Source organism: Sus scrofa, chromosome 10 (genome assembly GCF_054392235.1).
Source record: "Sus scrofa isolate SSC_HxYL_T2T_F1_AM1 chromosome 10, Sscrofa_HxYL_maternal_Yorkshire_Landrace_v2.0, whole genome shotgun sequence".
Taxonomy (NCBI): domain Eukaryota; kingdom Metazoa; phylum Chordata; class Mammalia; order Artiodactyla; family Suidae; genus Sus; species Sus scrofa.
In genome coordinates, this window is record NC_139392.1 from 91,493,217 (window position 1) to 91,506,476 (window position 13,260).

At 58.7% G+C, this 13,260-nt stretch overlaps 1 protein-coding gene across 15 annotated transcripts in view; it reads right to left on the reverse strand.

Moving 5' to 3' along the window:
* Positions 1 to 13,260, reverse strand: part of PFKFB3 (6-phosphofructo-2-kinase/fructose-2,6-biphosphatase 3) — an 82,521-nt gene that overhangs the window by 12,912 nt on the left and 56,349 nt on the right. For 7 of the 15 annotated variants that reach the window (XM_021065031.2, XM_084980555.1, XM_084980553.1 and 4 more), the window contains exons 2-7: positions 5,630 to 5,755; positions 4,666 to 4,762; positions 3,996 to 4,062; positions 3,488 to 3,562; positions 3,132 to 3,188; positions 379 to 503 (exon numbers count right to left, since the gene is read on the reverse strand). In XM_021065031.2, coding sequence (XP_020920690.1) covers positions 379 to 503; positions 3,132 to 3,188; positions 3,488 to 3,562; positions 3,996 to 4,062; positions 4,666 to 4,762; positions 5,630 to 5,755 — 547 coding nt within the window. Of the gene's footprint in view, positions 1 to 378; positions 504 to 3,131; positions 3,189 to 3,487; positions 3,563 to 3,995; positions 4,063 to 4,665; positions 4,763 to 5,629; positions 5,756 to 11,658; positions 12,301 to 12,682; positions 13,109 to 13,260 lie in introns of those variants that run through there. The other 8 variants (XM_013980318.3, XM_021065027.2, XM_084980550.1 and 5 more) reach the window with 2 other exon arrangements.

Sequence of the window (13,260 nt, forward strand, 5' to 3'; positions counted from 1 at the left end):
GCCGCGGAGACACAGCCCCCCCGCTGACCCGCGGCATCAGCGCGCAGGGGCTCTGAGGGTGCACGACCCAGGCGGAAGGAGTGCTGGAGAGGCGGGCTGGCCTCTCGGCGACGGGAGAGAAACAAGAGAAGGAAACGAAAAGAAAGGAGACCTCAGAGGGCAGCAGCAGGATGGGGCTCAGATATCCACCTTCCACACCTGTACACCGTGTCTCGAGTAGTTACAACACACCCGAATCAAGCATTTTCTTAAAAAAAAGGTACTTTAAAAGAGGGTTTATAAAGGCATCAGGAGCTTAATGGTTCATGAGAACATCAAGAAAACATGCAAAGCCCTTCAGTAGGTGGTTGAGACAGTGACCTCCTAGGAATTAATTACCTGTCACATTTGTCAGGGTCGAGGGGCTGGTAGCTGGCTTCGTAGCAATTAATTCTCTTCATGAAATCGTCCATAGCTTCTGCTGAGTTGCAGTCTTTGTAATCCGGGCTGGAGAGCTTCACTTCCTGTAACACCACAAAGAGGCAGCTGATGAATCACGCTGGAAGGCTTTCTGCTTAGCATGAAGCAGGATTTGGGGCTTTTGCAAACGAGGAAAAGCAGGGACAGGAGCAGGATGCCAATGACCCTACCCAGCATCGCAGGAGGAAAAAGAGCGAGAGAAGCCTGGGCGTGGAGTCAGGACCCCCACAATTCCCCACGAGGGCACCCACAGTGGACAGGCTCACTGATGGGGACGAGGATTCTAATGACCCCTCTGATGGGCCCTGACTCCGGATCCATCCAGTAGCCAGATCACCAGCGGACAACCAGCCCTCCGTTCAACTGAGTTGCCCGTGAGCATCCGCAGCGCTGCCCCCACCAAGAGGACGTTGCCGGGAAGCAAAGGAGCCCCTAGAGGTGCCCTGGGCGCCTGGCAGAATTCCTCCTCTAATGCCCACAGTCGGGGGCGGCACACGCTTGTAACTGGTCCCCGAATGATGCTTCCCAGCCTGGACCACATGCCCAGTCCTGTCCAAGGCTTGCTCTCTGGGGACGGAGGACAGGTGCCCCTGGCCTGCCATCCCCTCACCTATATAATAGGCCTAAGCCACCTGGCAGGTTTCAGGGAAACCCAGAATTTTTGAATGCATGGACTCTTTGGGCCCTCAGCAGTGACCAGGGCCATGAAAGAGAGGCAGGCGCTCTGCAAAACTCCCAAGTCCAGTGGGGAGGAAGTTTTTCACAGATGCATGGCTTCAGCTGGGGAAGTTGCGAGAGTCCTGGGTCCAGGAGGCTGGGAGGGATGGCCGCATGGCAAAGGGAATTTGCTGAGTCCCGCGGAATTCAACGCTCCCAAATGGTCAGAATGGTTGACCATGGATATTTTAGCACGATTTGAAACAAACTCTGAGTTCACGGGGCCCTTTCTCCAGCACGGCCTGCCCCATAAAAAGCACAACAGAAAGGCGTAATAATGACAAAGATGCCTTGGGGCTTCATCGGAGTAAGATTTCTGAACACGGAGGGCTGAGGCAAAGGGCTCCGTGAGGTCACAGAGAAGGACACAAGTCGTGAGCTCCTGGCCAAGCGAGTGTCAACCGCTCATCGGGGGAGAACTATTCTGCAGCTGCGCTTTGCTTCACGCCCAAGTGGACATGGTAGAACCAAACCAAAGAAACAGAGCAAACGCTTTGTGGAGAGCACGGCAAGGGCCGTCTCCTCATCCTTTGAGCCTCTTGCTTTGGAGCCGCCGAAACCAATCTGGACTGATTTTCTACCATTTCAATAGCCCTTCCTGAAACATGAACTCATTTCTGAGAAATGCCTGCAAAGAGTCCCACTTCCTTGGAGAAAAGGCCTAATCCCAGAAGCTAATGAACCCCTCTGCACGCCTGCAGTGGCCAAGCTCTAGCGTTCCCTGTAAAGTGTCAGATCTGACTTTTTTCTTTTTCTTTTTTTAAGGCTGCACGTGTGGCATATGGAAGTTCCCAGGCTAGGGGTCTACGCCACAGCCACAGCCACTCCAGATCCAAGCCTCATCTGTGACCCACACCACAGCTCATGGCAACATTGGATGCTTAACCCACGGAGCGAAGCCAGGGATCGAACCCACATCCTCATGGATGCTAGTCAGGTTCTTAACCCACTGAGCCGTGACGGGAACTCCCAGACCTGATTTTCTTTATAAGTAACATCTTACCCTGATGTATTTAAGTTGCGAAGAAAATTATCTACAATATGAGAAGGTGACTTGTGGTAAAGTCTTCACAATAACCATTTGTCTATGATCTATTGCCAGCAAGTGAAATTTAAGAATTAATTGAGGAGTTCCCATCGTGGTGCAGTGGCAACGAATCCGACGAGGAGCAGTGAGGTTGCGGGTTCGATCCCTGGCCTCACTCAGTGGGTTGAGGATCCGGTGTTGCCAAGAGCTATAGTGTAGGTCACAGACGCAGCTTGGATCCCGTGTTGCTGTGGCTGTGGTGTAGATCAGCAGCAATAGCTCTGATTAGACCCCTAGCCTGGGAACCTCCATATGCCACAGGTGCGGCCCTAAAAGGACAAAAGACCAAAAAAAAAAAAAAAAAAGAATTAATCGAATTAAGCTGCCGGTTACCCCCAATTTACCTGGGCAGCCTCTCCCTGACGGGGGCGAGTGGAACAGGAAGATGGCGCTACCGCCCCCCACACTTCCCAATCCTGGGAATTCTGCCTTCTGTCTGCTGAGTCCCAGGGGCTTTTGTCATTCTGCAACCATTCTCATCTACCAGGGACCTTAACAGCAAGAGATGGCCTCCTGCCTCCTTTCCCGTCGGGACCGGCGAGCTGCCTTCTGCCCCAAGCAGCCCCCCACCCCCCAGCTGCCAAACTGCCATCCACAGAAACTGTCCAAGGTCCCCCAATTTCTCTCTCATATCCCCAAAAGACTGCTTTCAGCTGACTGTCTGAAAGGAGCTTGATAAAGGCAGTCCAGGTCAGAGGAGGTGCTTCGAAGTTAAACAGCACCCTGCACTTCTAACCTCCCGGAGTCCCTCTCAGACAAAGCCACCAAGCAGCTGGGAGGGCCAGCGTATTCTCAGGGTCCAGGCACTTCTCCGGGACGACCTGGTCCCTCACTTCTCTCAGGTTGCCACACCAGCGGGGGCTCTTACCATGATGTTTGAGGCCACGACTGTAGGGTCATCGCACACAGACTCAATGAAAAACACCTGGGAGGAGGCAAGTCAGAAACGTTAGGAAACACGAAATCCAGGCCAACGCAAAGGGCCAACCTTGGGATCACGTGATGTCACCACCATGGGGGAGCCGGAAGGACCCCACTTATCAATCCCCAAATACAGGTAGAAGAACAAGTCCCACTCAGTCCCAAGTCCTTGGCCCTCCCCAAAAGAGGGAACACCCCTGTCCCCAAGCACGGCGCACAGGGGCTCCAGATCCAGGCATCAGCCGACCCTGTGGGGTTCCCTTGCTGCTGAGTTGCTCCGGGCAGGACAAGAAGCCAGCTCACCTTGAAATCATTTTCTTTGGCAAAATGAAGGATCATGTGTCTCCTCTCTCTAGTAGTGTTGGTGGCATCAAAAACCTGGCAGGGAGAAAGAGGGGCAGTGAAGAGAGCCCAGTTTGACTTCACGGGTGTTTACCAAACCCCCAAAGGTCAGGCCTGTCACGTTCTGGGGCTCCACGAGAGACGGCACCCCCCAGCGTCCCCCACTGCCTCCCACACCCAGGGACCCAAGCGGGGTGGGAACGGTCCTTAAAGCAATTGAGAAGCAGCATATGCCAGGGAGGGGGCACGAGGAAGGGACACTGGTCCCCAGCCTGTCCCCGAGGGCGGTGCCCACCGCCTTCCTCCTGGGTCCCCAGGCTGCCCCTGCCACCTGCTTCCCTCGGCACTTGGGCCAGAGACACCTGCCCCCGTTTGAGGTGTCCCCACATGGCTGTGTCTACACTCCTGCTCTCCAGGGTACCATCGCACTATGGGGATCCCGACGGGGCGTCTTATTCCCCAGACTTACCGCAATTTGGCCCCCTTCCTTCGTGAGGTAACTTTTCACGTCTCTCAGGGCAGCCAGCGCACACTGCCTGCGACACAGAAAGAGCACGGGTGCCTCAGAGCCAGTCCATCCAAGGGGAAAGCCAGACACCCCCAGCTTGCCCCAGCAAGTGGGGTGACCAGGATCCCACTGCCAAACTGTGCAGGGGGCCAGGACCACCGGATCCGGGCTCCCAACCAGAGCCCTGCCCACGGCCACGGCCCTGGGGAGCTGGTCTCCTGGGGGCTGCACACTGAGCCCCCCACCCTGGGAGCTTTCAGAGCACGACGCCCAGGTCCCGTCCAGGCAGGGCTGGCATCGGGGTGGTGCCGAGCTCCCGCGGGATTCTAAAGTGCAGCCCCCACACATGGGGTCCCTTGGGCTTAAAAAAACTCCTTTTCAAACACAAACAGACGACTTTTCCAGCAAAACAATTTTGCTCGTTCTGAATGAGCTGTTACTGGTGGTCTGCATTGCATCAGCGGAATCAGACCATCTGGGAGCAGAGGAAGGCAGGGGGGCTCCAAGGCGCAGAGGCCAGGGCTGCTATATGGGGGGGTGGGTAGTGCCTCCCTCACAACCAGGGGCCACGGAGCAAAGCGACACAGCCCCCTGCCCACCCGCACCTCCCGCCCCGCAGCCCGGGCCTCACTTGCGGACTCTCATGGCCTCCTCGTTGTCTGGCCGGAAGAAATTGTAGGAGCTGTACTGCTTGACGGCCTCCCGCCGGTATTCCCCGACGTTGAACACTGGACGGAAAAGAAAGGGCCCTTAGCCTGCCATGCTGGCCACCAGGCGGGGGCCCCTCGCGGCCAGGAACACTCATTCCAAAAAAGGAAACCAAGCCAGCACAGGACTTGCACAAGATTCCAGGAAGCCCTGGAAACCAGACCGCTCCACGTCCAGAACCATCACCGGCCTGGAAGGCAGCCCTGCTCCCCCAGACCCAGCACTGCTCACAGCGGCCGGCTGCTCTGGGCCGCCTCCTAGGGCCCAGCCTGCAGACCAGGGAGAGCTGGAGGCTGAGCCCCAGAGCAGGTGGCAGCCATACGTCTAGGGAAAATCGGGGCGACGACTCCTGCCCACAGGGCTGGGAGCGAGTGACGCTCACACGCATGGCCGGGTCCACAGCAGCCACTCTGCCGTCCAGCGGCCCGAGCCGAGGGGGGGCGCTGGGTGCCAAGTGGGGGCTTCGTGTAAGAAGCACCGCACGAGCCCCAGCGGGACAGCAAGTGTGAAAAATCCATCACTAGGGGTCGGATCGGGAGGGTGCTCAGGGCTTCCTCCCCGTAGCTGGGGAGGCCGGACGAAGCTTCGCAGAAATGTCGCCCAGCACAGACTGTCATCTTGTGACAGTCAGCGAGGGAATTTCCCAGCCAAGGGCTGCTGCGGAAAATTAAAGGAAAAGATCCGCCCAGACTGCGGTGATCAGAGAAGGCTTCCTGGAGGAGGTGAGGGCTGTGGGGGGCAGGATGCGGGGCAGTGGGGATCAGAGCAGCGGGGGAGAAGACACTGGGTGCAAAGGGAAAGGGCAACCTTTTTTTGGGGGGGGGGGCTGTCTTGGCCACGGGATGGCAGCCTCAGGGGGCCAGTCCTGGCCTGGGGCCGCGGCTCACCTTTCGTGGGGACGCCGATCCAGTTGAGGTAGCGGGTCAGCTTCTTGGAGATGTAGGTCTTGCCGCGGGCAGGGAGGCCCACCATGACGATCACCGTGGGCGAGTTGGCGAGCTTCGGCCCACAGGCTGCGGAGAGCAACACAGACGGGGCGGGGATGAAGCACCAGCGGGGGGGCGTCCTTCGTTCCCACCTCGAAGCCCCCGAATTTTACAATCCCGCAGGTCGGGGCCCTGCTGGCCCAAACCCTCGCTCCCACAGCTCTGAGGTCCCAGCGGCAGGGACCTCCTATCCCCGCATTCCCAGCCTGACAGCCGAGGGCCCCAAGCCCAGCCGGGGACTGGCCAGGACGCCCAGAGTGGAAAGCACCCAGGGGAAGACGGAAGGGACCCCTGGCACCAGCAGGGGCGAGGCCATCCGTAGGAGAGGCCCTTTCCAAGTGCAACATAAGCTGTAACTCGAGGTGGCAGGTTGGAGCTGCCCGGGCACAGACAGAGGCCGACTGTCAATTTCTGAGCCTCCGCATAGGAGATCTGCGTGGCCTTCCTACAAAAAGTCATCTTTAAAAGGCAAGTTTAGGAGTTCCCGTCATGGCTCAGTGGTTAACGAATCCGACTAGGAACCATGAGGTGGCGGGTTCGATCCCTGGCCTTGCTCAGTGGGTGGAGGATCCAGCGTGGCTGTGGCTGTGGCTGTGGTGTAGGTTGCCAGCTACAGCTCCAATTAGACCCCTAGCCTGGGAACCTCCATATGCCACGGGAGTGGCCCTAGAAAAGGCAAAAATAAAAATAAAAAAAATAAAAAAGGCAAGTTCAACAAGAGTTTATCAAATGGAGCGGGTGCAGGGGCCTAGAAGGACGACCCCCATAAACCTAGACTCTCCCGCCCACCTCTGCCCCTTGGAAGTTCTGACTGATGCCAAGTCACAGGGGCCCCAGGCAGGGCCAGGGAAACCCACAGGACTGCCTGTGAAGCCCCTCCTGGCTTCGCTGCTGGACCACTGTCCCAAGTTCCTTGGCACCTCGACAAGATAAAACAGTGGGAAGGGAGGCTTGCACTGGATTTCAGGAAGGCAGCCCAAAGAACCCCATTCTGGACATTTCAGGGGCAGCGTCTCGCCCCTGAGACTCTCGGGCACCCTGGTGACAAGAGTGCTCAGGAGCCCGGGGCCACCACCTGCTTGCTCCCCACCAGCCCCGCAGCCCCCTCCCCCTGCTCTGGCCACAGTACAGGCAAAGCCCCTCAGCTGCACCTCAAAACCGAGGTTCTCCGTGTAAGTGGGAGAGGCCCGGACAGGAGGGAGGAGGAGTGGCCACCAGGCCGCTGACTGCACAGGCCCAAGGAGATGCCTCCTCTTAAGGTGGAAGCCCCAACACGGCCCCATGTTGGCCCTGATGACCAAACAGAGGTCACATGTCCAAACACCAGCCATGCAGTCACAGGGTCTGCCCCTGGACCCGCAGGCGGGGGCTGTGGAAGATGCAAACGTGCGGGGGCTGTTTCGTCTTCGGTGCTCCTGGACCATCTCCAGGCAGCCTGAGGACCAGGAGCAAGGCCATCGGAGGGCCAGGAAACACTGGGCTGGGACGGCTCAGCTGCTGTGGCCGGGAACAAACAAGTTCCTAGAGAAGAGAGGCCTTTTCCTGCCCACACGGGCACAACAGGGGACAAAGAAGCAGCGGGGAGCTTTCCTGAGTCCCCAGGGGGCAAGCAGAGAAGGCTGGCAGCCTCCACGTAAACCCGTGGGGACAGAAGACACACCCACAGTAAGCCATGTGGCAGCGGCAGGTGACACACGAGAAAGTGAAAGTGTCCTCCCTTGTGCCTGGAAACAGCACTCATTCTGCTACTGCGTCCCCAAGCCGCCAGCTCTCCCCTGGTCTCATGTGATGTCCTCACTAGGCCCCTGCTCCGGGAGCAGCCAGACCCGCACAGAGATGGACACACACACACACACTCTCAGCTGTGCACAGGCGCGGAATGCTTTGGTTGGCCTCGTGCCAAGGAAGTGGAGACAGAGGCTGACGGATTCATCAAATGGAGGATTATGTCCATGCCCACTAATCACAGGGGCACATCTCCTCTGGTAGTAGACAGTTGGAGAGGGAAAAAAAAAGCAAACCCATTAAGATACAGCAGGGCAAGCATCTTAAGCCAAAAACGCAAACTCCATCTCAAACGCAAATAAACCATCACGTCCTCGTCTGACAAAGAAGTCATCCCCCCTCTTCCTCGGGCTTCTTTTTTTTTTTTTTTTTTTTTGTCTTTTCTTGAGCCACTCCCAGGGCATATGGAGGTTCCCAAGCTACGGGTCGAATCAGAGCTGTAGCCGCCGGCCTACACCAGAGCCGCAGCAACACAGCATCCAAGCCCGAGTCTGCGACCTACACCACAGCTCACAGCAACGCCGGATCTTTTAACCCACTGAGCAAGGCCAGGGATCAAACCTACAACCTCATGGTTCCTAGTTGGACTCACTAACCACTGAGCCACGACGGGAACTCCTTCCTTGGGCTTCTTGCATGAGGTTCAAGGAGCTGCCAGAGGGACTGTCAAACGTGCCTGCCGGGGCCCCTCCGCCTGCGGTCCCCAAGGGAGCAAAGAAGCCACAAAACTTTGTAGTGAACCCCTCGGGTCTTACCCCCCCCCCCCGCCCCTTAAACTCACAGCCCATGGCAAGTACCTTCGTGGTCCTCCAGTCACCTGCTCCTGCCTGGGTTCCCCTCCGACCCTCAGCTTCCTCTTCTCTGCAGCCCCTCCGCCCCCTCTCATCTGTCACACCTTCCTCCCTGGAACTCTGCCTCTTCCTCCTCCTCCCCAGCAGCACAGGGATCAGAGAAGACAGGTACGGAGTTTACCGCAAGGTTTTCCAAAAAGTACTTGTGGGGCAGGGGACGCACAGAAGTCGGAGGGTGAGGAAGCCGACATCCGCGTGCAGCCCGGGGACAGAGGCTGCACGGGCGGTTCGCGGTCCAGCCCTGCTGCCTGACTGAGCTGCCAACCTCTCCGGCTGTTGGAACCCACTGCCTCAAGCAGGCAGCACAGACTCCCAGCCAGCGGTACTGAGGGACTCCAAACGCAGGCTCTGCAAGTAAAATAAACCCAAGGAAGACACTCTGCTGATGCTCCCTGATCTGCGCCCCCAAGCTTTGTACCCGCAGGCGCTCTGAAATGCTAACCTCAAAAAGATGCCACGTGACGCACACTCTTCTCTTCTGAGTAGCTAAGTTATGCTCCAGCGAGTTTGGGGTGGGGGTGGGGGCGGATGGAAAATAGTGCCGGTGTAACCGCGGGTGTGGGCGGGGTCGGTGCCCAAGACGGCCCTGCCGCGTCTGCAGTAACCATGGCGACCTGCCCCCCCCCCCCAGAAAGGGCAAACCACACGCGGCTCAGAAAGCCTTGCTGTGACTCTGCGGTGACAGCATCCGTGAAGGGCTCTCTGGGAAACAAGGTCCACGTGCTTGGCCCTGGGAGAATGGACGGCAGGAAGGGACAGCGGACGCTTGGCTGTGGCCCGCTGGACACAAAGCCTCCTCTCCTGGGATCACATCAGCCCAAGAGTCCGATCCATCCGCGATAAGAAGCCACATTCACACAAGCTCCTCGCGGTGGGGAGGGGTTGCTGGGGTCTGCGGGCGGGAGAACCCGGGCCCCGCAAAGCCTCTTTCAAAAGTGCTTCTGTTCTATGTGGTGCAGGCCACCTGCATCCACTACTTCCCAGCACGTTTTAACTCTGCCTAATCTCTACCCAGCGAACCGCCCTCTCAACACAGCCGCAGTCTCTGCCAGCCGCTGAAGGACCGGCGTTCAGCGCATCAGTTGGCAGTACAATAGCACGTGGCTGAGAGGGTCTAGAACCACAGAGTTCAAAGCCGGGCCCCAGTACTTCCTCCGGCCTTGGATGAGTTACCTGACCTCTGGCGTCTCCTTTGCCCCTTTCGGTGAAATGCAAGGATGCTTCATCATCATTCCTGGGCTCAGCCTCAGGGTAATATGCATGAGATGCCGGCCTTTGTGGCCTCCCACAGTAAGTCCCACTGCACAAGTGACAGTGGACAGGCCTGGGCCTCTCTAAGGTCCTTCACTCCCGAAATCCTCAAGCACTTCTTCCTCAGTTAGCAGTTCTCAACCTAAGGAGCTTCTGAAAAATTCTGCCCGGGCCCCACCTGCAGCGCCTCCAACTTGGTGTGGGTACCAGCCTGGCTTTTTCCCCAAAGTCTCCTCTAGATGACGCTACTGTGCAGCCGGGGCTGACAATCACTGCTGTAAATTATAGCAGCCACCCAAGGATGAGGTCGCCGTTTCTCTGGAACCCCCATCTTCCCTCTTAAGTCAGGGGAAAACCGTCCCGCAGGGGTGAGCCCCTGCTGAGACGAAACCTTTCTATCAGCAGACAGGACATAATACCTTCGCAGAAGAGGAAACTGGCTTGAGTGGAGAAGTGCTAAGTTGGGACCTGCACACAGATCTCTCAGCTTTCTGGGAGGATCAAGAGAAGGCATCGCCAGCTCCTGCCAGGCCGTAATTCACTTCCTTGTGCATTCAGCTGATTCACTCACCGGGGAAGCATCCTGTGTTACCGTCTGCACTTGAAAGAAGCCACCGGTTTTGGAAGCAGCATTTACCGCCACCAAGCCTTAGCAATGGGGCACCCAACTGATGTGCTTCAGAAGCAGAAATACCCCCAAACGAATCAAGCTGGGGCGCTCTGTGGCTGTTTTACTGTTCTTTGGAGAGAACACCCACGTTTTAGTTAACACATCCCCAAGCTGCCTGCTGCAGACCCCAACTAGGACACCACGGAGAAAGATGCTGCCAGGGTCAGCGGGGGAGGGGGGATCCATCCAGCATTTGCGATGCCATTAAAGGGGGGAGGGGCAGGGAATCAGGAAAGACGTCAAGAAGAAATACCTTCTTTTTTCGCTCTTGGATGAGACAAATGGGACTCTATAAACCGAGAAAGACAGCACTACTAAAAATAAGGGCGTGCAAGCAATAAATATCCAGGGTGCAGATATTTTTATAAGACAAAAGTGTAACCCCAGAACCACACACAGGGATTCCAAGAGTAGGCGGGGACAAGAACTTAATCCATCAGCTTTAGCAAACCCCCTCTCCCCAGCTCTGAATTGTTCTGACAGGGATTTTTAGGCAAATCTCTCATCTGCGTGTGAGACGTGCAGACTGATGGGAGCTAATGGATGGGTCTCTAAAGCCTGGAGGAAGTGTGGCTGCACGCTGGGGTCGCAGGATCACGCTCTGAGCCAAGGCAAGCCCGTCGCAGTGCCCTCCAGCCAGACCTCCCAGTCCCCACCCCACCACGAACCCCAGGGGACAGCTCAGGGGGTGTGTGCGCGTCTATACTCACATACGTATAAATACAGGCATTTAGTGAACCAACTTACATTCGCTTGACCCATTACGGTTTACAAAGCACTCCATAAATATCTTTTATTCAAAAGTCAGGGCTCTTTCTGCATCTTGCCGTCTCCCTCAAATTTAGGGTGCTCCGTTCCCCACCCCCAGTAGGTTTTATAGAAATGTGGTCAGCCCCAGACCATGGCTTAGCAAGCTATTTAAGAGCATAACTGAAAGGGCTGGAGAACAAGACACAGACCTGCAAGGCCCCCAGCCCTTAGCGACACTGCACTGAAGCCTCGTTCTCCTCCAGGCCCCTGCAGCCGGCTGGACCTGAGGGATCAAGCTGACTGAGGAGCAGCCCCCAGCCTGGGGAGCCCCTTGCCTTGTCCTCATCCCTGGGCCGATGGAGAAGCACCCCAGGGTCGCCTCTCCCCACCTGCTGGGCCAGGTCTGGGATGGGGAGGTGACTCACACCTGGGCAGAGCCTGGAGCAAGAGCTGTCACGGTAGCCTTGGTGACCAGCCCCTGAGAAATGTGGCAGCAGAGGAGGCCAGCAGGCCACCTAGCGCCCAGGGGCCGAAGATGCCTAGAAGCCACCGGGAGGGTTTGCACCTGAGATCCGATGTTTCCCTCTCCCGCAACCTGACCTGACCTCGAGCAAAACACTCACCACGGTCTCAGCCTGGTCTCAGCCCGTCCACCTGTTGGGCTCCTGGGCGGGGTCCCCGGAGGAGTGATGTGGCCATCAAACCACTGGAACCACCCTTTCAAGAGGTGGCTCTCTCCCTGGCTGGGGACGGGCCCCAAGGTAAACCTTCCCAAAGCATTTATGGGCCATGACAGGCAGGGTGGGGAGGTGAACCGCAGCAAAGCCTGAGTTCAGTGCGTGTCGGTGCCCTCGTGGGAAAGGCTGCCAACTGTGCAGTCGCCGATTGCAGACCCTCCCCAAAAACTGCACAAAGGCTTGGTTCCAGACAGCTCCCTTGCCGCCCCCAGGACAGGAGCTAGAGGCAGGAGCGGCGGGTAGAGAGAAAGAGAGAGAAGACAGAGGTGTAAAGGAACTAGAGAGAGGAGATGAGACAGGAAGAGAGAAAAACAGAAGATGGGAATATACAGAGAAACAGGAGGATGCAGTGAGGGGCGTGGAAATACAGAGCCGGGGAGAGGTTAGAGAACTATATAGGGAGGGGAGAGGCGACAGCGAAAGACGACGGATGGAGGGACCGGGAGAGAGGAGGGGAGGAGGCGATGGACAGAGAAAGGGGGTTGAGACCCGAGGAGGGGCGGCCCGGGCCGGGGGACCAGCCGGCACCCCTTCCCGCGCGTCCGCGAAGCCCAGGCTCTCCGCGGCGCCCCGGGCGCGCTCGCCGTTTCTGGGTCCCCCTGCGCTCCCGGCGCGAGCCGAGCCGAGCCGAGCCCCGCGGAGACGGCCGCAGGGCCACAGCGCCCCCGACGCCGGCCCGGGGAGGCGCAGCGCCCGCGGTCCCCGCCCCACGGCGAGGCCGGCGGGGAGGAGCGGGGGGCGCCCGGGCCGGCGCGGGGACGGCGTGGAGGGCGGCGCCCGGCGGGCCCGAGCGCGCCGGCGGAGGGGAGCCGGCACAAAAGCGCCCGGCCGGCGCCCGCCACACAATGGCCCGGCTCTCCCCGCGGCGCGCCCTCCCCGGCAGCGGGGCCCCGCGCGCGTCTGCACTCACATCTAGGCAGCGAGGGGCGGTGGTCGACCGGGATCCAGATCTTCTGCACCCGGCTCTGAGTCAGTTCCAAGGGCATCTTCCCAGCCGAGACTCGGCGGCCCTCCGCCCCTTCTGAAGAATTCAGACTTGGGGAGGAGAGCGGCCGGTCGACCCCCGAAACAAAGGGGGGAGAAGGTGCGTGCGCGAGAGCGCGGCTTTTTGGAAACGTGCTTTGTGCTAAATCACTAACGCTCGCCCGGGGCGTGAGGCTCCACCAGCGCTGCGAGAGGGGCGGGGGGCTGGGGCTGGACCCGCAACTCCCGCAGGGCCGGGCTCGTCCACTCGGGAAGCCCCGGGATGCTCGGAGCGCAGTGACAGCCGCGATCCCCGTGCGCTGACTCGAGTGCGCCGCAGTCCCCACCCGCACGCCTCCTCTCCGGCTCCTCTGAGATGCCTCGCGCTCCGCCCTGGCTTTTAAGAATTCGGGCCGGCAGCGACGCACACGTCAACCCCGGGGCGGGGACGCATTCCTCGGGTTCCAGCCCCCTTTCACGTGGGAGGAGGGTGGCCTAGCCTGGAGGCAGCCTGCTGGCGCCCCC